Raw genomic sequence first — 25,804 nt, forward strand, 5'->3', positions numbered from 1 at the left:
CATGGGCAGGAGGGCCTGGGATCCCTCCTGCCTGTATCTTAGTGGGGGTGGGGGGGTTAGGGGTTTCTTCAGGGCAGGAAGGGTTGGGCTGCCTCCTGCCCAGATCGCTATGGTGGGGGGTATCGGGGCAGGAGAGATTGGCTCTCTCTCTTGCCGCGATAGCGATCCAAAGTGCCAGGAACCACGGCACTTCGGGGTGAGCATCACAGCAGGGGAGATGCCTCATCTCTCCTGTCGCGATTCTCACCCTGAAGTGCCATGGTTGACGACACTTCTGGGGATCGTTCTCGCAGCAAGGGAGATGAGGCATCTCTCCTGCCACGATCGTTGCTGCAGGGGAGTGTGTGTGTATAGATTCTGTATCCAGTGTTCTTTTTGACAGACACCGGTTACAGAATCCAGCTTTTAGGCAAAGAACCGGCCCCTCCTTTGCCTAAAAGCTCTTGTTTTGGGCATTTGGTACTTAGGCTGTTTTTGGGTTCATAATGTTTTGTAAGTGTAGACGTAGTGGTGGTCTGGGCGTTTAAACAGCTGAACGTAGAGGCAGGCCATTCTCAAAACAAACCTCATTTTGGATGTTTGTTTTGAGAATGGACATTTTCCCTGCTTCTACTTTCATTGTTTAGGGCAGGGGTCCCCAAAGTCCCTCCATGAGGGCCGAATCCAGTAGTGTTTTCAGGATTTCCCCAATGAATATGCATTGAAAGCAGTGCATGCACATAGATCTCATGCATATTCATTGGGGAAATCCTGAAAACCTGACTGAATTTGGACCTCAAGGAGGGACTTTGGGGACCCCTGGTTTAGGGCCTAGGCTAAAAGGGAACATTTTTTTTTTAATTATGCTCCTCCACATGTATATATATGTTTGTTATTGTCATTAATAACTGGCTCTGCATCTAATATGCTACATATTTTATATAAAGTCTGTAGTTGCTCGAGGATTACTTAACAGAATTCAGGATGAAGCATCCTATATTCCTGTTTATATCAACTTCTCTGCTCAGACATCCTCAATAAGGACACAGGAGATAATTGAGTCCAAATTGGAAAAGAAAAGAAAAAATATTTTAGGTAAAGTTTTTAAAATATATTCGTTGATAATGTTTTGTCAATTTAATGTTGTATTATTTAGATTAACAGAGTAAAACTGCCAGTGTATAATATGGTAAAGAAATTGATGTCAATAAATATACAAAGAACAATTTTACAATGGAGAAGCAAATTTTCAAAGCAATTTCTTTGGGTGAACCAATTCAAACAAGTCAACAGCATCTTCCAAGATGTGTAATCATTATGGCCCATATTCTATAAATGATGCCTTACAATTAGGTGCTGGTAGGTGCCCTACTGATGCCTAACTTAACCCTTTATTTGGCATTGTTGCTCAGAAGCAACATATTTCTATGGCTCTTATGGGAGATCTGCATCTGCAAATGTCTGTTACCTTGTATTGAAATATAAAAAAAACCCAAGAAGAAGAGTACAGAAAGGACTACTGGGTGAAACTGAAAGAAGCCAAGAGGGAAATACACCTGGCAAAAGCGCAGGCGGAAGAACAAATGGCTAAAAATGTAAAAAAGGGAGACAAAATTTCTTCAGATATATCAGTGAAAGGAGGAAGATGAAAAATGGAATTGCTAAATTAAAAGATGCTAGGAACCAATATTTGGAGAGTGATAAGGAAAAAGCTAATGTGCTAAACAAATACTTCTGCTCTGTGTTCACGGAAGAAAATCCTGGAGAAGGACCGAGATTGTCTAGCAAAGCTACACTAGAAAATGGAGTAGATTCTGCACTGTTCACGGAGGAAAATTTTTATGAACAACTTGAAAAACTGAAGGTGGACAAAGCGATGGAACCGTACAGGATCCATCCCAGGATACTGAGAGAGCTCAGAGAGGTTCTGGCGGGTTCTATTAAAGACTTGTTCAACAAATCTCTGGAGACGGGAGTGGTTCCTGGGGACTGGAGAAGAGCGGATGTGGTCCCTATTCACAAAAGTGGTCATAGGGATGAAGCGGGAAACTACAGGCTGTGTAAGCCTCACTTCGGTTGTTGGAAAAATAATGGAAGTGTTGCTGAAAGAAAGGATAGTGAATTTCCTTGAATCTAATGGGTTAGAGGATCTGAGCAACATGGCTTTACTAAAGGTAAATCGTGCCAAACGAACCTGATTGAAGTTTTTGACTGGGTGACCAGAGAACTGGATCAAGGACATATGCTAGATGTAATTTACTTAGATTTCAGCAAAGCCTTTGACACGGTTCCTCATAGAAGGTTCTTGAACAAACTTGAAGGGCTGAAATTAGGACCAAAAGTGGTGAACTGGATTAGAAACTGGTTGATGAACAGAAGCCAGAGGGTGGTGGTTAATGAAAGTCACTCGGAGGAAGGAAAGATGAGTAGTAGAGTTCCTCAGGGTTCAGTGCTAGGATCGATCCTGTTCAATATGTTTGTGAGTGACATTGCTGAAGGTTTAGAAGGAAAAGTTTGCCTTTTTGCAGATGATACCAAGATTTGTAACAGAGTAGACACCAAAGAAGAAGTGGAAAACATGAAAAAGGATTGGCTTCCAATCGGCCAAAGGATTATTTTTAAAATAATGTTGCTTATTTTTAAAACTCTAGCATTCAACGAACCCCAATTTATATCTAGACTATTAATACCACACAGTACTCAACGCCCACTTCGTTCATCTGGCCAAAATCTCCTCTCTGTTCCTTCTTTGAAAATTATAGAAATACGAAGATCGGATAAGTTCTCTGTGATAGGCCCTCAATGGTGGAACGCTCTGCCACAATATATTAGAAATGAAAAAGATGTCACAATGTTCAAAAAATCTTTAAAATCTTATCTGTTTAAAGATGCTTTTAATATTTAAATTTCTTAAGTGAGGTTTCAAAATGTGCTATAGTTTAACCACCCCTCACCCTTTTGTTTTTTCCATTTTTCTACCAAAAATTGAAAATTGTAACTTTTGTTTTTTCCCTCCCGACTCATGTTTGTATTTTATGAAAGTATATTGTTAAAATGTTAGTTTCTTTGTATTATACTCTATTGTTAATTTTGTTCATTGCTTAGTAATTTTAATAAGCAATTCATCAAACATATTAATAAACTTGAAACTTGATCTACAAAAGTTAGAGGAATGGTCTAAAATCTGGCAACTAAAATTCAATGCAAAGAAATGCAGAGTAATGCATTTGGGGATTAATAATTGAAAGGAGCCATATATGCTGGAGGGGAGAGGCTGATATGCCGGATAGGGAGAGGGACTTTGGGGTGATAGTGTCTGAAGATCTAAAGACAAAAAAAGTGTGACAAGGCAGTGGCTGCTGCCAGAAGGATGCTAGGCTGCGTATAGAGAGGCGTAACCAGTATAAGAACGAAGGTATTTATGCCCCGTTGGTGAGGTCCCACTTGGAGTATTGTGCTCTGTTTTGGACTCTCTTCAGGTAAGTATGACTTAGGCACTGTTTCAACCAATCAGAATGCCACTCATGGAAAAATAGAAACTCAGGCCAGTGTAATGATTTCAAACAAAAATCAGACTTTATTGTTGGTCTCTTAATGAGCAGGTACTGGACTTTCCAAACAGAAACAGACATTCAGTGACAATAGACAATAGTTGCAGGTTCAGAATGAAAGAAACATTTCTGTACAAAATTATTCTTTTTAAAGTCCAAATACAAAACACTTGTACCCCTGGCCTGAACAATACTTGCTTTAATATTCTTTTCCAGGTAAGAGTGTTTCATTGAGGTTATTATTACATAAAATAACATAAAACTCACTTGTATATCGCAAATACCATTAAATTCTGTGTGGTTCACAAAAATTAGTAATACAAAGGATCCAGATTCTAACTTCCAAAAGATTCCCTAAAAAGACACGTTTTAAGGCATGACAAAATTGTTGGTATGAAATTGGAAATGAAAATATATGAGTTAAATAGTCCATGAGGCTGCCTGAAAAGATAGCCGTCATTCCTGAAATTTCTTGTATTTACATCCCTTAATTGAGGGGAATGAAAACAGTGGATGTGATTTTCTAAGATGTTTAGAACTTGTAATAATAAAAGATTCCATGAGATACTCAGAAATTGAGCCTGTTAGTGCTTTAAAGTAAATGCAGCCAAGCTTAAACTTAACCCTCGCCTCAACTGGAAGCCAATGCAGTCGATGATAAGAATCAGTAATGTGGTCAAACTTCCTCAAGTTGAAAATCAGTCTGACTGCTGCATTCTGAATTATGCACAGTCTATGGAGGTTTTTCTGGGTACCAACAAGATAAACAATGTTCCAATAGTCTAACTGACTGAGGATAAGTGATTGAACCAGCAATCGAAAAGAATTAACATCAAAATATGCTCTAAGTCTTAGTTTCCACAAAGTATAAAAGCCCTTTCGAATCAACAAGTCAATCTGATTTTTCATTGTAAGAGTACAATCTAAAATTATGCCAAGTATCTTTATGAGTTAAAAGGAAAAAGAAAACAGCTCAGCTTTTCCTTGAGCAGGAAAAGAGAACCAAAACTTAGGCCTAGATTCACTAAACTCACCTTTCTTATCCAATCTGTGGGCGATCTGTGGTTGAGTCTTGCTAGGCGACTGATTCACGAAAGAGTCCCCATGCAAACGATCTGATCAGATGCACGCCCATAAGTGATCCCACAGATCGCTGTAGAGTGATCGAGATGCATGCGCAGAAAGCATTTTAACTTCACAAGCCCCGCTCTGCATTTAGGCAGGGACTCAGGGAAACCCTGCCCACTCTCTATAATGTCCACCCAATCAGTGCTCCAGGGGGAAGGTTGCCAAGTGGAATGCCCTTCATTATATGCTAGCAGTTATTTGATTGACATTTTCAGGCCTTTGCTAGTTAAAAATTGCTTGCTCGACAACTAAAATTATTGTTGTTTTAGGACTTTCGCTTTGCAGTCAGACTACGGAATAGAACACGCTTAACCTGCAGGTTAAAACCACGGGCTGGCAGAGAGGCAGGGTGGCAGAGAGAGAAGAAAGCAGAGCAGCAGAGAGCAGGGCACTTTTTTGCAAAGATAAATGTTTTATTTTGATGGTTTCAGGGCGGCAGGGCTGGGATTTCAGGGTGGCAGAGAGCAGGACAATCGGCAAGGACATGAGCGACTGGTCCTCAGCGGTCGCTTCTTTTTGGATTGGCCAGCCCAATCGGTGTTCCTTCTTCTGTTTAATGAATCGCTGCCTTCCTACTTTGCATGCCATTTCTCCTCATTTGCATAGGTGGATCGGATCTGGTGGGAGGTTGATCGGCCAGGAGGTTAGTGAATCGGGTCAGGGTTGGAGAAGGTTCGCAAAGCTTAGTGAATCTAGCCCAAAAGCCCCAGCTTTATAGCTTGTGAGCTCCGTGAAACTGCTCAGCCAAGGTTTGTTCAAAGCAGTAGCGTACCAAGGGGGGGGGAGGTCTGCCCCGGTTGCAGCCTTAGGGGAGGTGCATAGCTGTCCCGGTCCCTATCACGCTCCCACCCTCCCAGCGAGAGCAGCAAACCTCCCTACAGTAGCGTTGGCTGCTTCGCGGCTTTCTCCTCCCTCTGCCGCGTCACTGATGATGTCATCAGTGATGCTTCACCGGCAGGAGAAAGCCGCGAAGCAGCCAACGCTACTGGAGGGAGGTTTGCTGCTCTCGCTGGGAGGATCGGAAAGGTTCACTTGGAGGGAGAGAGATAGGAGGGTCAGCGGGGGTTCGGTTGGGAGGGGGGAGAAGCAGTCTGCCTCGATGCTCCAAGGCCTGGCACCATTACCTTCTTCGGGCAGCAGCAGCTTTTACAATTCGCTGCTGTTGCCGGCTTCAGGCCTTCCTCTCGGCCGGGTCCTGCCTACTTCCTGTTTTCATGAAAACAGGACCCGACAGAGAGGAAGGCCTGAAGCGGGCAACAGCAGTGAATTGTGAATGCTGCTGCTGTCCGATGAAGTTCAGGACACCAGGCCTTGGGTGACAGAAGGAGAAAAGGGAGCAGAGGGGGAGAGAATTGGGGAGAGTGTTGCTGTACCCAACTGGAGGGAATGAAAGGAGATGCCAGGGCTTGGAGGGAAGAAGAGACGCAAGGGCATGGAGGGAAGGAGGAAGGTATGCCAGATCATGGGAAAAGGAAGGGGGAAAGGAAGGAGGAGATGTCAGAGCATGGAGGGGGAGGGAGAGATGGAAGAAAAGGAAAGGAGAGAGATGCCAGGAATCAGGGAAGGGATGATGCCAGATTGTGAGGTGGGAAGGAAAGAAAGGAGAAGAGGGAGATGCCAGAGCATAGGGGAGGGGGTGGTGACAGAGAGAGAAAAACGGAGAGGTGACAGAGTTGAAATCAATCATGTACAAAGGAGAGAAGGGGCCCAGGATAGATAGTTTATGGAAGGAGCATAGAAAGAGGGAAGATGCCATATGGAAGAGAGAGAGAGAGGGTGCACACTGGATAGAAAGAGCACAGAGGGCAGTGTATGGAAGAGGTGAGATAGAGGGTGAGCAATAGATGGAAGGGGAAGAGAGAGGGAAACAGACACTGAATGGAAGTGTGGGGGAGAGGAAGGACAGCTGCTGAATGAAAGTGTGAGGAAAAGGCGGAGCAGATGCTGGAAGGAAGTGGGGAGGGGAAAGAAAAAAAGGGCACATGCAGGATTGAGGGAAGAGGATAGAGTTAGTTACTGGAAGGGGTGAGGGAAAGAGGTGGCAAGCTATAGGTAGACACAGTGAAAGAGGGAAATTGAGGACTGAATAGTAAAAAAGAATTTAGACAGAGGCAGAAAATAAATTGAGAAGGAAGACCAGGGAAGAACAGGAGAAAGGGAGCGGAGAGAGAGATGCCAGATCAGAGGGGAAGTAGAGGAGAGAGATACCAGATCAATGGGGGTGAAAGGAGAGATGGAAGGGGGAGGCATACAGTTTCTGGAAGGGGCATAGAAGGAGAGAAGATGCCATATAGGGGAAGAGAGATGTCAGACAGTGGATGGAAGGAAGAGAGTAACAAGAAGATGAGGAAAGCAGAAACCAGAGAAGACAAAGGTAGAACAAAAATTTTCTATTTATTTATTGCTTTAGGAGACATGTGTCACTGTTTCTGTGGTATTGCATTGTATGCAGAGTCCAGCTTCTTGCTGGTTCAATTTAACCTTTGTCTATGTATTTCTATTTTATCCCCCCTTTTACAAAACTGTGGAGCGTATTTTAGCACCAGCCGTGGTGGTAGCAGCTCTGATGCTCAGAATTCTATTAGCGTCAGAGCTGTTATCACCATGGTTAAAATCCACACTACAGTTTTGTAAAAGGGGGAAGGGTAAGTTTGTGATGACATTCCATACTAGGCGAAAGTGTTTTCTATGTGTTCGAAAGACATGGTTTTCTGTTAGGATTGACTGCAGGATTGATCTGTACTAGTCTGGCCTTAGTTTTACAATGGGTGTATTGCTGTTGTACTTCTCACTGCAGTATGTAAGATTCTGCCTTTTTCTAGGTACTCATGTGTGACGTGTGGCTTGTTACTAAAAATCATGTTTTTTGTACAGATGGGGTCACACATGCTCCGGGTGTCACATGGGCTCCGGGTGTCACACATGCTAGGTACGCCACTGGTTCAAAGGCTTAATCTTAATCTTTTAAGCAAACAACACAGCAGGGAGTCTTGACCAAATATACATTCACAGAAGCAGTAGGTTATCTGAACTTGAGAATAGCTTTCAGAGGCCCAGATTCGCAAAAGATAGTGATTCAATTGCTTTGGCCAATTCTCTGGCACATTTTGAAACAGTGATTGATTCACTATCTTTTTTGCATGCAAATGATTTGCATGGAGGTACAATTCATTTACATACAAACTCCCCAACTCAATCACTCAGTGAGAGATTGAGTCAAGGAGAGCCCTGACAGTAGTGATAGGAGAAGCAGCCTCCTGTCAGGGCTTCTGCCTGCTTTTTTTTTCATTTTTTTTAATGGGCCAGATATTTTGCATTTATTACGCAAAATACTTTATTCTTTTATCTTTATTCAAAGTATTTGATTAAACGCTTATCCAGCAGTACAAAGCATTGAACAAAATTTAAAAATTACAGAAAGACAGATGTCTGCAATGTAAAACATATATATATTAAATTATTGGACAAACCAAGACTAAACAGACAAACTCAAATCTTTGAAACAATAGGAAAAGGGGCGGAAATACAATTTTTATAGAAAAAATATATAAAAAGAAAATACAATAGGAGAAGGTAAATAAATCAAAAAATGATTAAGAAATTAGTGGCATGGGAATAAAAAACATTTGAATTTGTTAAGGTAGGTAGATAACTCATTAGCAATTATATGCATCCTTAAAGAGAAAACACTTTAAACCACTCTTAAATTTCTGCAAGTTACATTCTGCTCTTAAATATAAAGGAAGAGAGTTCCAGGTCAAAGGGGCGGTTACTGAAAAAATAAGGGTGCGACAAGTGCCAATTATCTTCAGAGATGGGACATTGAGGGTATGCTGGGAGGCAGATCTTAAGGCTCTAGGGGGATCATAAGGGATCAAGAGTCTGTCCATAAATGCCAGGGAGTTTGTTTGTAGTTTTAAAAGTCAAGAGGGTGATTTTATATGTTATTCTGTGTAAACGGGCAACCAATGTGCTTTTTGTAATAATGAAGTGACGTGATCAAATTTATTTGAACCCAAAATAATTTTTTATGGCCGTATTTTGAATGGGTTGGAGACATTTTATATCTTTTAGACATATATCTTTTAATAGTGAATTACAATAATCTATACCTGACCAATAAAAAAATGAAAAAAAGCCTCCCTCCACCCGACAAAGTACTCCGTTGCTTCCCCCCTCCCTGGACCCCAAAAAATAGCAGGAGGGATGCCCACTCCCTCCTGCCATCAGAGCTTCCCCCACCACAATCAGAAATATGGCAGGAGGGATGCCGACTCTCTCCTGCCATTAGCCCCAACCGCCTGCCAAACAGCCCCTGTGCTGAACCCCCCCATGCGCCAAAAATGGCAGGAGGGATGCCCACTCACTCCTGCCACTGCAATACCTCCACCACAATGCCCCCTGCCCTCCCCTGACTCATACCTGTTCTAGTTGGGAGAAACCGCAAAACCTCCTGCTTCAATGCCCGGCCCTGATACCACTGGGCCTTAGGCTCCATTCCGGTGCATCATGTGATGCACGGGGAAGGCCTAATGCCCTGATTGGCTCAGACATCTCATTATCCTCCCATGGGAGGGGCCTGAGGCATCTGAGCAAATCAGGAACTTACTTAAGAAAGAGCCTAAGGAAGTCCCTGATTGGCTTGGCTATTTTGCATGAGGTTTTACTCATTTGCATGGGTGGATTGGATGAGATCGTAAACTAGGTGGTGGACCATTTAGTGAATCGGGTCGGGGTCAGTAAGTGTAGTGAATCTAGGCCAGTCTTTAGCTAAAATAAACTCCTGTAGCTCCATTCTGACGGAGAAACTCTTGCTCCTTAATTAGAGACATCTGCACATAGTTCACTCCATACAGGAATGCAAACACATTGCTAGGAAGGTAAAGCTTCACTTGATAGCCTAAACTCCTGGTTCTGAAACAGCATATATTTCACCAAAAGGGTTAGAGGTATCCATCAACTCCTCTACTGAAACAGGAACAGGGTCTGAGCTCAAACCTGGCAGTTCCACAGTCATTTCCACATCCTGGTTACTGCCTGTGTGAGGGGAATGACTCCTCCCTTCCACCTCCTGCTTGGCTTCTGATCTCACTTCAGATCGGCTCTCCTGCTGTCAGGTCTGTCTGTCTCCCTCTCCTTTGCTCTCAGAGCTCTGAGCTTAAATGAACCCAACCCATATCCTTCTCTCCTGGGAAAGAGGTTGGTACCAGCTCATCTGGGTACTGAGCCTGATTACTCCAACTGGGTAACCAGGGCTGGGATTTCCTTAAAGGAACATGTCTCCAATTTCTGTCATAATAAACCCTACCAGGTTTTCTACTGCTTTTAAATCTGGTATGGAACATTATATTTCTGCCTTTCATTTCTTGATTCATGATTTCAGGGATAGTCAGCCCACTCTAATTCCTTACTGTTCACTTGATCAACTCTTCTGACCAAGGACTGTGTTTCATGTTTACTTATTCCTGGGACAAAGCCAGAGCCGGCTGTGGATTTGTCATAACAAGCAGTCATTCAGATGGTAACTCTCCATCGCAAAACTGAAGAAAACTCACAGATCATGCCTAAGGACTGATGCTAACATGATAAAAGGGGGAAAAGTATGTGGAACCTTTTGGTCCATCGTAAACAAGACCAACAGGCAGGAGAGAGGCATGGGAGTCAAAATTCTTCCCCCTGTCGATGTGACCAGGGCTGATGGAATTAGAGAATGACACCATCCCCACAAGCTTTGTCCCAATCCCAGCCTCATCCCTGCAGGCACTGTCCCCGTCCTTGCAGGCTGCATCTCCGCCCTGTCTCTACATGTTCTGTCCCTGACCCAGCGGGCTCTGTCCTCATGTGCACAAGCCTCAAACACTTATGAATTTCTATTTAAATCTTTTTATTAAATTATAATAAAGAGACAATATTCTGAATAACTGTTTATAAATCACAAATAGAGCCTTCCATCTCTATCTAGTTTTGGTACAACCTTCCCAAAGATTCAGTTACCTATGTTTTTACATCATCTGGGAAGGTAAATGGATTGTGTTTCAGATAAGTGTTCTTGTGTTGATATTAGTATGTTGAAAAGTACTGAGAGTAGTGAGCCTTGGGGTACTCTGCTTGATACTGACCATTCTTCTGATCTTTCTCCATTCATAAATAACTGGCAAAGGTCAGAATCTCAAATAGCAGCTTGATACAAAAGCAATTGATTGTGGTATCTTTTATAATGACATCCTCTAACCAATGGAAAATCAAATAATCTTGGTATGAGTGAGGAATGTCTAAAACTTGAAAAGTTAAAATGATGAACCAGATATACAGGATTTTATAGCACAAACATCCCAACTTAAACAGCACCCTGGCATCAACAGGGAGCCAATGCAATTCTCTATAGTATGGAGTTATATGATCTACCTTTTTCAATCTAAAAATTAAATGTGCTGCAGTATTATGTTTCAATCGAAGTTGATAAAGATTTTTTTGGAAGCCTTCCAAATGTACAATATTGCAACAGTCTAGAATACCCAAAACAAGTGACTGAGCTAATCAAAATGAATTATCATTAAAATAAGGCATAATTACACAAAGTTTCCATAAAGAAATAGCTTTTTCAGACCAGAGCATCGACCTGTGTGGTCATTGATAAATTCCTATCTAGATGGACGCCCAACATCTTGACAGTTGAAGCAATAGGATATCTGATTCCATTCAGAATCAGACTCTCTTCTTCGCATTTGGATAGGGAGGCCATGAAAAATCTAGTTTTGTCTGAATTAAATTTTAATTTGTAATCCTTCATGGTTTCAGGTTTATTTCATCCAGTCTTCAATCAGAATTGTTGAGGATATAAATTGTGAGATGTTTGAAAGTTGGGAAAGTAAGGGGATTACAATAGTTGTGTCAGATTACTTAATTTGGTCCCAATGATGCTAAGTAAATATTAAAAAGTAGCAGGTAAAGAGGGGGACTCTGTGGAACTCCACAGGGATTACTCTAAATTCCTGACATAACATCATCAAAATGGACTTGATAAGTCCAAGAACAAAGAAAGCCCTCAAATCAATGAAGTACTTTTCCTGAAATGTCTATGCCATCCAAACAGTTGAGTAATATTTTATGATCTACTAGGTCGAAAGCACTACTTAAATCAAATTGTATAATAAGAGTGCTAGAATCTTTAGTAAATAAGGAATGTATATAAGCTAATAAAGATGCTAACATTGTCTCCGTACTATGTTGAGGACGGAAACAAAATTGGGAATCATGCAGAATTGATAATGTATCCAAATAATCTTATAGTTATAAGTAAACTAATCCCTCTAAAAGTTTAACAAAGAAGGGGCTGGAAGCACTAGGTCTGTAATTTGAAACAAATGTAATTGATTCTTTGTGGTTTTTAACAATTGGAGTAATTATAATATTTTATATTTATTAAAACTCTTGCTATAACGCTTAAATTACAAATAAAATCAAAGTGGTGGTTTACAAAATCTGGTTGACCTCAATAAACACGATTAAAAAAAAACACCAAAAAACAATAATACAATATAGTAATAAAAGAGTTCCATCAAAATAGGACAGATAATTCAAACATACTAGATGTTCCATCAAAATAGGACAGATAATTCAAACATACTAGATAAAGGAATTCAGAACGCAATGTCCAAAGAGAAGATTAATCTAATATAATGTGATTTTAAATAGAGATTGACACAGTGAAAAATAAAAAAAGGTCACCGTGAGTACGGCAACAAGGCCATTCACCGCCTGGTGGAGCGGTGAATGGTCCTGTCTCCACAGTTAAAGGGGTGAGCACGTGCGGTGAACGAGCATGCGGTCCGGCAGCCCCCACTCTCCCGCCAGCCGTACGGCCGTGTATCTTCCTCCCTCCCTTCCCCTTACCTTCTCTTTATGGTGAACTGGTGATTTCTATAAGGCTATGCCTTGTATTGAAGCCGGAGCTTTGAAATCGTGTTGCGTGTGGCTGCTGGAAAAGTTTCCTCTGACGCAACTTCCTATTTCTGGTTGCATCAGAGGAGACTTTTCTAGCAGCCAATGCGACGCGACGTCAAGGCTCCAGCTTCAATACAAGGCATAGCTTTATAAAAATCACCAGTTTGCCATGAAGAGAAGGTAAGGGGAAGGGAGGGAGGGAGATGCACGGATGGCCGGTGGGAGGGAGCTGCTGAACCGCGCGAAGGGTGCTGGGGGGATGGAAAGGCGAAGACGCTTAAGCAGCCTGAAGGGAACTGGGGAAGAAAGAGAGGGGATAAGATGCTGGGAAACAGGGAATAGAGAGTAGGGAGAAAGCGCTGGGAAATGGGGAAGAGAGAGTAGGGAGAAGAAGCTGTGAAATGGGGAAGAGAGAGTGGGGAGAAGATGCTGGGAAATGGGGAAGAGAGAGTGGGGAGAAGATGCTGGGAAATGGGGAAGAGAGAGTGGGGAGAAGATGCTAGGAAATGGGGAAGAGAGAGTGGGGAGAAGATGCTGGGAAATGGGGAAGAGAGAGTGGGGAGCGCATGCTAAAATGCCACGTGTGCTAGCCGCTACTGCCTCCTTTTGAGTAGGAGGTAGTTTTTCAGTTAGCGTGCGCTATAGCTATAGCTAAAACCTCTAGCGCACCTTCGTAAAAGGAGCCCTAAAGGTGTAATGTGAGAGATAGGAGGCAAATCAGGAGAGGACAGATTTGCGGAATCCAAGCAAGGACAGCGTATCAAGTATCAAAGGCAGCAGACAGGTCAAGAAGGATGAAGATCGAGTAAAGATCCTTAGATCTGGCTGTGGACAGGTCACTACAGACTTTGGTGAGGGCAATCTCTGTGGAGTCTTGGGGGTGAAAGTATGATTGTAAAGGATCAAGAATCTGTCGAGTTATTGTACTTGTTATACTACCTGTACTAAACAAAGGACCCACGTGTACAAAAGCTCTCACCAGTGAAATTTTCTTCCTCTTTGGAAGTCCTCTCACAATACATCTTCTGGACTGAGAACTGAGTTCTTGTTTTACATATGTGTCTGAGCTTCTTTGATGATTCACTCCAATAGAGTGCTGTTCAATAGCAACTATCTCCATAATCCTAAAAAATGATTTTTTTTTTTTTACCTAGTAGTTCTCTAAATAGGTTTGAGATGTACCTATCCCAGGGGAGGTTGGAGTGTGTGGCACAGTGGTTAGAGCTACAGCCTCAGCACCCTGAGACTGGGCTCAAATCCCATGCTACTCCTTTTGACCCTGGCAAGTCACTTAATCCCCCTACTGCCCCATGTAAATTAGACAGATTGGGAGCCCACCAGACAAGGAAAATGCTTGAGTACCTGAATGTAAACCTCTTAGGCTATAAGTGGTATATAAATACTAAAAATAAATAAATAAAAATAAGAACTTAGACGTTTATGCAAGATAATAGGTTTATGCACATCTCAGATATGAATAAGGCTTATAAAATAAGGGCCATAATATTTTGGTTTGCCTTCCTTTAGTAAAAGGTAAAAATTAAATGAGATGGTCTCAGCAAACATATGCTATCTACCTGTTGGCCTGTCATTATGTAGATTCCTAATGGTGTGGTTACATTTTCTCATCTACTTAGAGAAGGCAAAATTGATATAGGTGTTCTCTATAGTTGCACAAACCTTTTGCATGGAGTTGGCATCTTAAAGCTATTTTCAAAGACTAAGGAGGATCTCAAGTGAATTCACAAACATACTTTTAAAGACTTCTAAACATTCCTACTACTTTCCAGAATTTCTAATACATCTGTCATCAATGATGCTATCCAGTTTTGTAGCTATTTAACCTGTTAGCTTCAGACAATCCCTGTTACTGGTGAGCAATTAACTATATAACTTCTTGGTTACCCAGGTTTAGGTATTTGAAAATTATCTTCTCCATGTTTATTATTGTTCTACTGATTAGTATTTGGATTGAGGACTCATTTTTCAAACTCATTATAACATATATTTGGTTGACCTTCATGAATTTCACAAATATTTATTCACAATTTGATATACCACAACAAATGATTAGCAGAACTAAGTGGTTCACAGACTAATAAAATAAGATCAATACACATAAAGGAATACCATTTGTGTGATAAGATAGGAAAGAACCAGTTTACAAGAATATTCAGTCAAATCAAACTCACAGGAGGATGTGGAACCCCCAAGAAACACTTCAGAAACAAAACTAAACAGAAGAAGTGAGCTGAAAGAACTAGGTTTTTAGAAGGGGTTTAAATTTATGGAAGGATCCTTCGGCATGTAATGTGTTATGTTATGGAGTTTGTTATATTAATTTTACACAATTTCAGAACAATGGATGTTACAGTAATTTTATCTCTTGCTTTTACTTATATCCAGGAGCACCAGGAAACAAGAGAATCATTATCTTTGTAGATGATTTAAACATGCCAAAATTGGATCGGTATGGGTCCCAGCCACCAATTGAGTTACTGCGACAATACCAGGATTTTGGAGGATTTTATGACAGGGAAAAACTTTTTTGGAAGGAAATACAGGTGATTCAAGACTATGGGCTCCTTTTTCAAAGCTGCGCTAGGGCCTTAACGCGTGGAATAGCGCACGCTAAATTGTCGCGTGCACTAGCCACTACCGCCTCCTTTTGGGCAGGCAGTAGATTTTCGGTTAGCGCACATTATAGCGCTATAGCACGCACTAATCCGGTGCGTGCATTAAAATTGCTAGCGCATCTTTGTAAAAGGAGCCCTATGTTTTATTAAACCAAATGCAAAATGTGGAGATTTAAAATTAATTTCATTGTGGCATAAAGAGAAAGGGAAGATAACATTTTTCTACAATTTCAATATTTTTGTGCTTAGAGATTAACAAGATACCAACATTCAAAATCATGATGAAAATCCCACAGTTCAGATTTTGTACAATGGGTATTTTCTGAACTAAGCACAATGAACATTCCAAGGAATACATAGAAAATGGTCTTTTATACAAGAAGGAATTACATTTTTGTTTTGTTTGATTTTTCCAGATCATGTATATAAGATTTGGGAGATATATCTAATATAATAAAATGCTAGGCCGCGCATGCGCACTCAAAAGTTGTGTTCCCTGATCCGTCGTGGAAACACGAGTGCGCATGCGTGCCCCGGCTGCGGCGGCGGCTTTCAAATTTAAAAAAAAAAGTTATACAGCTGCAGTGGCCTTCCTCACCCCCAGCTCTCAATGCGCGCTTCTCCTATCTCCGTTCCTCCTTTGCCACCCACCCCCTTCTCTTCCCGCGGGCCCGAATGGCGATTCCAGTAGCGTGTGAATCAGTCTTCACACGCTGCTTCGGGCCCTTCTACTGCCCTGATTTGCTCTGCCGCGTCTCTGATGATGTCATCAGGGACGTGCCAGAGTAAATCAGGGCAGTAGAAGGACCCGAAGCAGCGTGTGGAGACTGATGCAAGCGCTGCTGGAATCACCACGTTTGTAGTCCGGACCGCCGGAAGGGAAAGGGGGGGGGTAGAGGAAACGCTAATGCTGCTGCACAGGGAACTGGTGGGGGGGGAGGGAAATGGAGGGGGAGGGAATGCTGCTTTGGACAGACAGACAGAGAGAGGAAGGGAAACACAAAGAAAATAAGAAAGACACAGGGAACTGGTGTGGGGGGAGGGAAATGGAGGGGGATGGAATCCTGCTTTGGACAGACAGACAGAGGGAGTAAGGGAGACAGAAAGAAAAGAAGAAAGACACAGGGGCAGGGAGATACACAGAAAGACAGACAGGCAAAGGGGGCCAGGGACAGAGACAGACAGAAAGGACAGCGGGAGCCGCGTCAGGAGGGGTGCAGGATGCGGCAGTGGGAACTTTTCCAATGGGTGCAACTGGGCGGCTGTCGGGAACCTCTGATCAGGGGCAGAGCAAGGTAAGAGTATCAAAGGGATAAGAAGGAGGAGGAGGGGATAAAAAAGGAAGGGATGCCTACTGCTGGACAGGGGGAGAAGGAAAGAGATGCTGATGGACAGGGAGGGTGAAGAAAAAGGAACAGAGGACTAATGTTGGACAGGGGGAGAAGGAAAGAGGTGTTGCTAGACAGGGGGGAGGTAAAACAAAGGAAGAAGGGCTGCTGCTGCATAAGGAGAGCTGTGAAGGGGTGGTGGTGGACACAGGGGAGGTAAAAGGAAGGGATCCATCCACCAGATTAAGACACCTATGTGATACATTACTAACCTTTCTCATACTATGTGAAGTGCTCAGTGCCTGTATCTACTGCATTGGAGCTGCAAGAAGATTTAATTAGGGACCATCATTGCACCTCATTCATCCTTTCATCTGCCATTCCCATAGAGTAAATGTAAGATAATCCTACTGTTTCAATCAATTCTCATATCAGCACTTATCTTGTTTAGATGACCGTGCTTGTTTATTCACGGCTCCGTAGGAGTTCCTCCACCATGTGCTCATCTGTGAAATGTGTATTAAACTCTCCCCTATCTCCCCTAGTCAGACCTGAGTTTTGTCAAAATAGGCTTCGTCAGGAGGAGTAATACTACAATAAATCCAATAAATATGATTCACATTGCTATGTTTTCTAAAATGACACTTGCTAATAATTATTCTAAATATTTTACATCAGCTGCCTGTGAAATTATGGGACACAAGCACGGGCCCCTCTCTGTCTATGTCTCACTATTTCTTGACCATTCAATTGGCATTGCAGAGGCTAGAGAAGAATCTGGAGGGTCTGAGTCTTCTCAGACAATGCTACTGTGGTAGTGTATGCCAATTGCCAGGGAGGCACCAAGAGTGCACAGCTGTGTCTGAAGGCCCACTTACTATTCAGGTGGGTGGAGTTTCATCTTCAGGCACTTTCAGAAGAAGTGAACAATGTCCAGGCCTATTTCCTCAGCAGACAGATACTGGATACGGGAGAATGGACGCTATCTGCAGCAGCTTTCAAATCAATTGTTCAGCGTTGTGGTTGCCCAACATTCAATCTGATGGTGACAGCAAAAACCAAGAAGGTGGACTGATTCTTCAGTCGAAGATCTGAGTCCAGATGTGCAAGTCTGGATGATCTGGTCCAGCCATGGCTGAAGAGCGAGCTCTTGTACGTGTTTCCTCTGTGGCCCATGATAGGCCAGATACTCCACAGGATTGCAAGTCATCGGGGAACTGTCATTCTCATGGCTCCATATTGGTGCCACAGACCATGGTATGCAGACCTAGTACATCTTCAGAAGGGAAGCTGGACCTTCTTTCTCAGATGGACCTTCTTTTGCAGAGACCAATATTAAGGCATGGGAAACTTTCCAGAAATGGTGCATTAAAGTAAAGTCAGAACTTTTCTCTGCTCCGATCTTCAAAGTGTTAGCCTTCCTCCAGGTTGGGCTTGATAAGGGGATTATAGTGGCATCCCTCAGAGTCCAAGTGGCGGGACTTTTTTTGTTTCAGGGCTCAAGAGTGTAAAGCTTCGTTGGCGTCTCATCCAGATAGAGCCAGGTTCCTAAAGGGGATGCTATAGCTCAGGCCCTTGGTAAAATACCTGTTTCCTTCATGGAACCTCAATATGGCTTTGCAAAGCCTCAGTCAGGCTTTATATGAGCTGCTGAAGGAAACATCCTTGATGGATCTGATGCTCAAGATAGGTTTTCTTGTGGCTATTACCTTATCGAGAAGAGTCTCTGAGCTAAAGTTCTTTCATGCAGAGAGCCTTTCCTTAAGTTTCCTTAAATTTCTTTGTGCATCATTCCATCCTTTTTGCCAAAGGTTGTTTCGGCTTTCCATGTCAATCAAGAAATATGATTTCTGGCATTCCAATCCACAGGTTCTAAAAAGAAGGATTGTATTCTGATTAGACTAGAGGTCTGCACGGGAAACCCCCTAACCCACAGGACTCCCACGGGGACCGTCCTCTGGCCCACGGGACTCCCACGTGGACCCCCTTCTAGCCAATGGGACTCCCACGGGGATGGAAGGCTTTGGAAGCAGGGTTCGTTCATATAATATAATGGACACATCAGCCTTAGTAAAAGAGGGGATTTATAAGTTAATTACCTGAACAGAAAACAAAAAAAGGGTTCCACCAAAGAGATTCCACAAGGAAAACAGCAGCGCAAACACAAAAGAAACTGTGGAATTGATGATCCTGTCAGAAGTAATTGTTGCTTTTTATGGGGTCGGGCGGGGATGGATGTAATTCCTTGCGGGGATGGGTGGGGACGGAGAGGATCCTGACGGGGACGGGTGGGGACGGAGAGGATCCTGGCAGGGACGGGTGGTGACGGAGAGGATCTTGGCGGGGATGGGTAAGATTTCTGTCCCCTTGCAAATCTCTAGACTAGACTCATTGTACTGGCTTCCAAGGCCACAATTTCTAGCTGGATCCATAGGGCCATTTCCTCAGCATATATTGCCCGTGTAAAATGGTCTTCAGTCTACATAAAGGTTCATTCGACTAGAAGCATGTCTCTCCTAAGGAGATTTGTAGAACAACGACTTGGTCCACCCTACATAAATTTTCCAAGTTTTACAAAGTGGATGTAGACACAGTGAAGCCAGTTTGTAGTACCTTTGGGTCCTCATTGTTATGAGCCAGCACAGTAGTCCCACCCTAGATTTCTGGGACTGCTTTTGTATGTCCTGTTCATTCAGAATGGCACACCTATTACACTAGAAAAAAAGATTAGGTTCTTACATTTCTAATATCTTTTCTAGTAGATAGGTGTGTCATTTTGGAGCCTCACTCTGTCAGTTATCTCCTGCGTCTGCCTACTGTTTCAATCAGAAAGTTTTGAATCCAAACTGAAATTTGTATGTCAGTCAGACCTTAAGGATATAAAGAATAATCTATTGCTGTATCACATTGGGGTAATACTTGAACTGCATAAATATCTCTTTTTGGCATGATTGTTTTGATGTTTCACCTGTTCAATCTCTGATTCTCTGGAAAGTTATAACAACATGTCTTGATCATGCCATCGAGCCATTTATCCCTCCAACTCCAATAGTGAGCATAATTAAAGAAGGGAGCTGCATCAAGAGCATTAGTACAATAATATCTCTGAGAAACTGATACCTCCCTATTTTCCAAAAGGTTATATGGCTACCATTTCTATAACATCCAGCCAAAAAGATGAAATAATTTTACTAATGTGTGGGGAGAAAAAGACCTCAGAAGTCAAAGATAATACTTGCTGTTCTCTCAATATGTTCTTCAACAATTTGACTCCATTCTCATTCACTGGTCAAAAACCTTCCCTTAATTCTGTGCAAAAATTGTCAATGTAATAAGATTTTTATTTTATTTTATAAATGATTCCTTATTAAAAAAAAGTTTAACTGTTAGATCCAACATATCAATATAATTAACAGGATTCAAGATAAGCACATCTTTAATGTCTTTGTCTGAGTGGTCTCTAAGGCAGGAGTTATCTACAAAAAATTCAAAGTCACACTCTGGTTTTGTCATGCTTAGGTTTGGGTTTTACTGCCAGCACACATTCATGTGACTCATGATCATCTGGAATGTTTTTTTTTATGTACACATCCATACCAAAATGAAAAATTCCTGGGCATCCTCTATAATGAAACCCTAAGAGCGCATGCGCACTTACAACGCCATGATCCCTGACTCCATGATGTGTGCCTCCTGTCACACTCCTGGTACCGAATTCTGGAATGGCTACCGGGCAGTGTGCAAAATACAGTCTCTAGCGTGCCTTCAAAGGTTGAAAGCCCTGCTGTTCATAATAATAGGAGGAGAAAATAAAAGTCAGAACAGCACGGTTCTCCTCAAAAATAATAAGGCTTTAATCCACAATAAAGTTTTACTCAGCAATGTAGCCAATGCTCAAAAGTTCCAAACAAACAAAAACAAATGCAAACAGTACCTTTGCCTTGGCTACCAAGTCAGCACAAGGCTGGTCAGACCCTTTCCTCAGGGTAAGTATAAATAGTTTCTCATCAGCTTCTTCCAAAGAAAAAGAACAGGAAAACAGTAATTGGTGAGTTTGCACAGTTTGCACAGTTTCAATAGTCCATTGGTGCTGATAAAGCACACCGTGCTTGCCTGGATTTAAGCAGGCTTCCCCTACCAACTTTAGCAAGCTGGCAGGGGTGGGGAGTTGCCGAATCCACTATCAAAATTGCCAAAATCAACCCCACAATCCCAACCCAGAGGATCTTCTGTGGATTTGCCCCACAACCCCACTTTCAGTGGCAATATTTTCCAAAACAGAGAAAGAAAAAACACAGTCCAAAGTCCTTTGAACAGGGCGCACAATCTCCCTGTAGTGAGTTTTGAAATGCTCACTCAGCCAGCACTAGTCCCTTCATTCATCAACACCAAACAGTTCAAAAGTAAAAAGAAAACTTAGCTTTCTTCCATGCAAACCTCCACAGGTATCAGGGAAATATCCATAGCTTCCTCTGACTGTGGACAGACTGGCTGGTTCACCAGAGAGGAATCTTCCAAGTCTTCCATTTCAATTTCATTTCCCTGCTTGAACTCTGGAGCATCTGTCCATGTGTCTCCTTCCTCTGCTGGCTCAGGACTCACTCTCCTAGGCTTGCCTTGCTCTGAGCAAGCCACGCCCTAACCTGAGTGGGGGATGGGCAGGCTTTTGCTTCTGCTGAGCTTTCTCCTGCTCTCCAATTAGCCTCAGCAGGTGGGTGCTCAAAGGGCTAGGAGCCTGTTTCCTGGGTTGTGCCTTACTGGGAGCTACTCTAGATTTAATAGAGTTGTAATCCTCAAATTGCTCCCCCTCCTCCCAGGGCTCCTGCTCTTGGGAACTCTCTTTAGAAACAGAGCCTGTCTGCATGCTTGTTGAAGGGCTGCTACATTGATCAGCCCTGTTCAGTTTTAGGGTTGAGTTTCTTTGTCTGCTATCTGGAACAAGGCTAGCTGCAGTGCTGAGCTTGTGACACTCCGTGTCAGACATGTGCAGTAGAAGGAGCCAGCAGTGATACGCTGGCTCCTTCTACTGTGCATGCGGAGGCATCTTAACCAAGGAGGCGGTGACCACGGCAGTGACTCCCCCCTCCCGCCTTCACTCCATCTAACACAGGTCACCCAGGTCTGGCCGGCTCCCTTACTGAAGTTATTCTTCAGTCCATTGTCATGGTGACGGCTCCTCTCATGAGCTGCACCTGCATCAGAAGCCTCCCTGACATCACATCAGAGAGAAGACTTCCGACACAGGCGCAGATCATGAGAGGAGCCACCACGGCAGCTTTGAGGAAGAGAAATGCTGCTACCCTGCTGCACAGGGAAGTGGAGGGGAATGCTGCTGCACAGGGAAGGGGGGGAATGCTGCTGCACAGGGAAGTGGGGGGAATGCTGCTACTGCACAGGGAAGGGGGAAAATGCTGTTGCTGCACAGGGAAGGGGGAAATGCTGCTGCTGCACAGGGAAGTGGGGAGAGGGAAAGGGGGTCAGGGATAAATCTTCGTTTGCTTTGGGGGGGAGACAGAAGGGGGCCATGGAGAGAGACAGAAAGACAGGCAGGCAGTGCATGAGAATGAAAGACAGACACAGAGAAAGACAGCGGACAGGGAGAGAGACATAAAGAAAGAAAGACAGACAGACAGGGGGCCAGAAAGAAACAGACAAGACAGACAAAGGGGGCCAGGGAGAGAGACAAACAGAAAGAAAGGCAGACAGCGGGAAGGAGAGAGATAGAAAGAAAGAAAGACAGCGAGAGGGAGAGAGACAGAAAGAAAGGAAGAAAGAGACGGGGGCAGGGAGAGACACAGAAAGAAAGAAAAACAAACAGATATATATTCTAGCACCTGTTAATGTAATGGGCTTAAACACTAGTGTATATAATAATTCAGTAGATAAAATGCAGAATACAGTAATGATTTAGAAAATATATAATATTTATATTTTGTGTAACAGTGTGAATTAATAGTTTTGTTTGTTCCCTAGGATGTAACAATTGCAGCAGCCTGTGCTCCACCAGGTGGAGGTCGTAATCCAGTAACACCTCGTTTCATTAGACACTTCAGCATGTTGTGTCTGCCAGCACCCTCTGAACATAGCCTTAAACAAATCTTTCAGGTTGGTACATCTAAAGGAAAAGATAACACATTTATCTTTCATGTTTTTGCATGGAAAAGCAAGTTTATTTTGTAGTAGAGTGTTGCGCGGGGACAGAAATCCCACCCATCCTCGCCCGTCCCCGCCAGGATCCTCTCCATCCCCACCCATCCCCGCAAGGAATTACCTCCATCCCCGCCCGTCCCCATAAAAAGCAGCAATTTCTTCTGACAGGATCATCAATTCCACAGTTTCTTTTGTGTTTGCGCTGCTGTTTTCCTTGTGGAATCTCTTTGGTGGAACCCTTTTTTTGTTTTCTGTTCAGGTAATTAACTTATAAACCCCCTCTTTTACTAAGGCTAATGTGTTCATTATATTATATGGACGAACCCTGCTTCCAAAGCCTTCCGTTCCCTTGGGAGTCTCGTTGGCTAGAGGGGGGTCCCCGTGGGAATCCTGTGGGCCAGAGGGGGGTCCCTGTGGTAGTTCTGTGGGTTAGGGGGATTCCTGCAGGACCTGCGGGATTCTCGCGATCCCCGTTCCTAAGCAGACCTCTATTTTGTAGTTGATTAAGTCAGTATAAATAACTGTTTAAATTAGACTTGTAGAGATGTCACATTTAAGATCTATGAGCTAGTTAAAGTTTGTATAAGCTGAAAATATTTAGCAGGCCATTTTAGAAGAATTAGGCACCATGTAAAAAGGGAAAGGTAATGGGGTTTTTATATACCACTTGGACAAGGTGTATTAAGTGGTTTACAATTGAGTACTCAAGCATTTTTCCATATGTGTCCTGGAGGGATCAATGTACCTGGGGCAGTAAGGATTAAATGACTCGCTCAGGGGTTACATGAATGTACATATGGAAAAGTGAAGTTACTTACCTGTAACAGGTGTTATTGAAGGACAGCAGATAGATATTCTCACATGTGAGCAATGTCTTCTGTGGTGCCCTGTATGGACAGTTAAGCAGTGCACTGTTACGTTAACACCTGTACGGCACAAGTGCGCATGCCTTCCTGTCCAATGCCAGCTCATGGTTCCTTCAGTTCAGTATCAAAGCTAAGAAGTTAACTAGGGGAGGCAGGATGGTTGTGAGAATATCTGCCTTCTGTCCTTGGATAACACCTATTACAAGTAAGTAACTTTGCTTTAACCCAAGACAAGCAGGCAGCATGTTCTCACATGTGGGACTCCCTAGCTTCCAGGATTATGCCTGTGAGAAGAGGGTTATTGACAATTACCATGAGCCAGGTGAAATGAACAGGGTTGGAGAGAAATTGGCTGCTAAGTGGAAAATAAATTTTGTAGCACTATTTGGCTGAACCAGCTATCCCGACTGCAATAATTCTCTAAACAGTAGTGGTATGTGAAGGTATGTACCAAGGACCAGGTGGCTGCTCCACAAATGTCCTCAATAGGAGTGAAACATAGATAGGCTTCTGAAGTTGCCATTGCCTGAAATTTATGGTCAGTGACATGTCCTTCCAGCAGCAGCCCAGCCTGAGCATAGCAATAGGAGATACTGTCTGCCAGCCATGTGGAGAAGGTTTTCTTGATGACAGGAGCTCTGAGTCAGTTTGGATCAAATGACAGAAAGAGTTGAGTAGAAGTCCTGTGAGATTTGATATGGTCCAAGTAAAAGGCAAGAGCATTTTTACAGTCCAGTGTGTGAAGCACTGCTTCACCAGAATGAAAATGTGGTTCTGGATAGAAAACAGGAAGAACTATAGACTGATTCAGATGGAATTCCTTGATGACTTTTGGGAGAAATTTAGGATGAGTATGAAGAATCACTTTGTAATAGTAAAATGTTATATATGATGGATCTGAAACAAGTGCTTTAAATTCACTGATTCTTCTTGCAGAAGTATGAGTTATGAGGAAGACTACTTTTCAAGTGAGATGCTTGAGAGGTGAAGTTGAGAGTGGTTCAAATGGAGGCTTCATCAGAGTGGAAAGTATAACATTAAGGTCCCAAGTCACCGGAGGAGGCTTAATAGATGGCTTGGTATGGTACAGGCCTTTCATGAATCTGGTTACCAATGGATGTGCAAACAATGGGTTTTTTGTCTAGTGGTGAATGAAAAACACTTGTAGCATTTAGATGAACTCTAACTGAAATAATTTTTAAGACCAGAGTCAGAAAGGTACAGAAGATAGTCCAGAACTGATGGGAGAGGACAAGTGATCCAACCTATTGAGTACAGATTACATCATACTGTCAAGCGAGTCCACTTGAAACAGTAGAAATGCTGTGTGGAAGGTTTTCTAGAAGCTTCAGTGATGGCTGATACGCAGAAATTGTGAATGTGTCACTGGGAATGTATCTACTCACCATGCTGTGTGTGTCAATGAACACATATTGGGATGATGTAGAGAGCCCTCATTCTGTGTCAGCAATGTTGGAAAGATTGGTAATGTGATGGGTTATTTTCTGCTGAGTTGTAAGAGGAGAGGAAACCATGGTTGACATGGTCAGCGAGGTGCTATGAAGATCATGGTAGCCTGTTCTTTGCAAAGTTTGACTTGAGTCTTCCTGAAAGGAATTGGTGGATAAGCATAAAAGAAGGAGAGCAGGAGAAGCCGTGTGGTGGGCAGCACAAGCCGCATGGTGGGCAGCACAAGCCGCGTGGTGCAGTTGGAGCAGGCAGCGGTGGAAGCTGACAGGTAGCCAGGAGGAGGAAGGAGGGCAAAGATCGGAGGAAGGAGGGCAGAGATCGGAGAGGGTAGCGGCGGCGAGGGCGGGCAGAGGCGAGAGTAAGCTCCGCCCACCCGCACTGCGTCACCAGCAGAGTCAGCAGCCGGACTCCCCCTTAAGAGGAGGGGAGCCAACGGCGCGCAGCCATTCGCCGCGCGGCGAAGGTGAGCGGCAAAGGCGCTCGCCTTAGCGAGAGCGCCTTTGCGAAGGAGCCTTGAGAAGGAGCCAGGAGCCCCGGTTGCCCAGCAGATACATCTAAAACAGAGGCAGAGGGGAGAAAGCCGGGTCTGAAAGGAGAGACAGAGGGGCAGTGAGCCAGAGGGCGGAAGCCAGCAAGGAGGGGTTGAAGCCTGATCGGGCTGCCCAGCAGCAAATTCAATTCAAACTACAAAAAAAAAAACAAGGTACTTTTCTTCTGTTCTCATTCATTCGTTCTTTTCTTCGCTCTCTTCT

At 43.2% G+C, this 25,804-nt stretch overlaps 1 protein-coding gene across 1 annotated transcript in view; it reads left to right on the top strand.

Annotated features, from left to right (window-relative positions):
• LOC117347325 (dynein heavy chain 6, axonemal-like) overlaps positions 1–25,804 on the top strand; it is a 2,502,256-nt gene that overhangs the window by 1,390,543 nt on the left and 1,085,909 nt on the right. Inside the window, 3 exon segments of the mRNA XM_033918113.1 lie at positions 927–1,074; positions 15,009–15,166; positions 22,540–22,671. Coding sequence (XP_033774004.1) covers positions 927–1,074; positions 15,009–15,166; positions 22,540–22,671 — 438 coding nt within the window.

This window comes from Geotrypetes seraphini, chromosome 1 (assembly GCF_902459505.1).
Source record: "Geotrypetes seraphini chromosome 1, aGeoSer1.1, whole genome shotgun sequence".
Taxonomy (NCBI): Eukaryota; Metazoa; Chordata; class Amphibia; order Gymnophiona; family Dermophiidae; genus Geotrypetes; species Geotrypetes seraphini.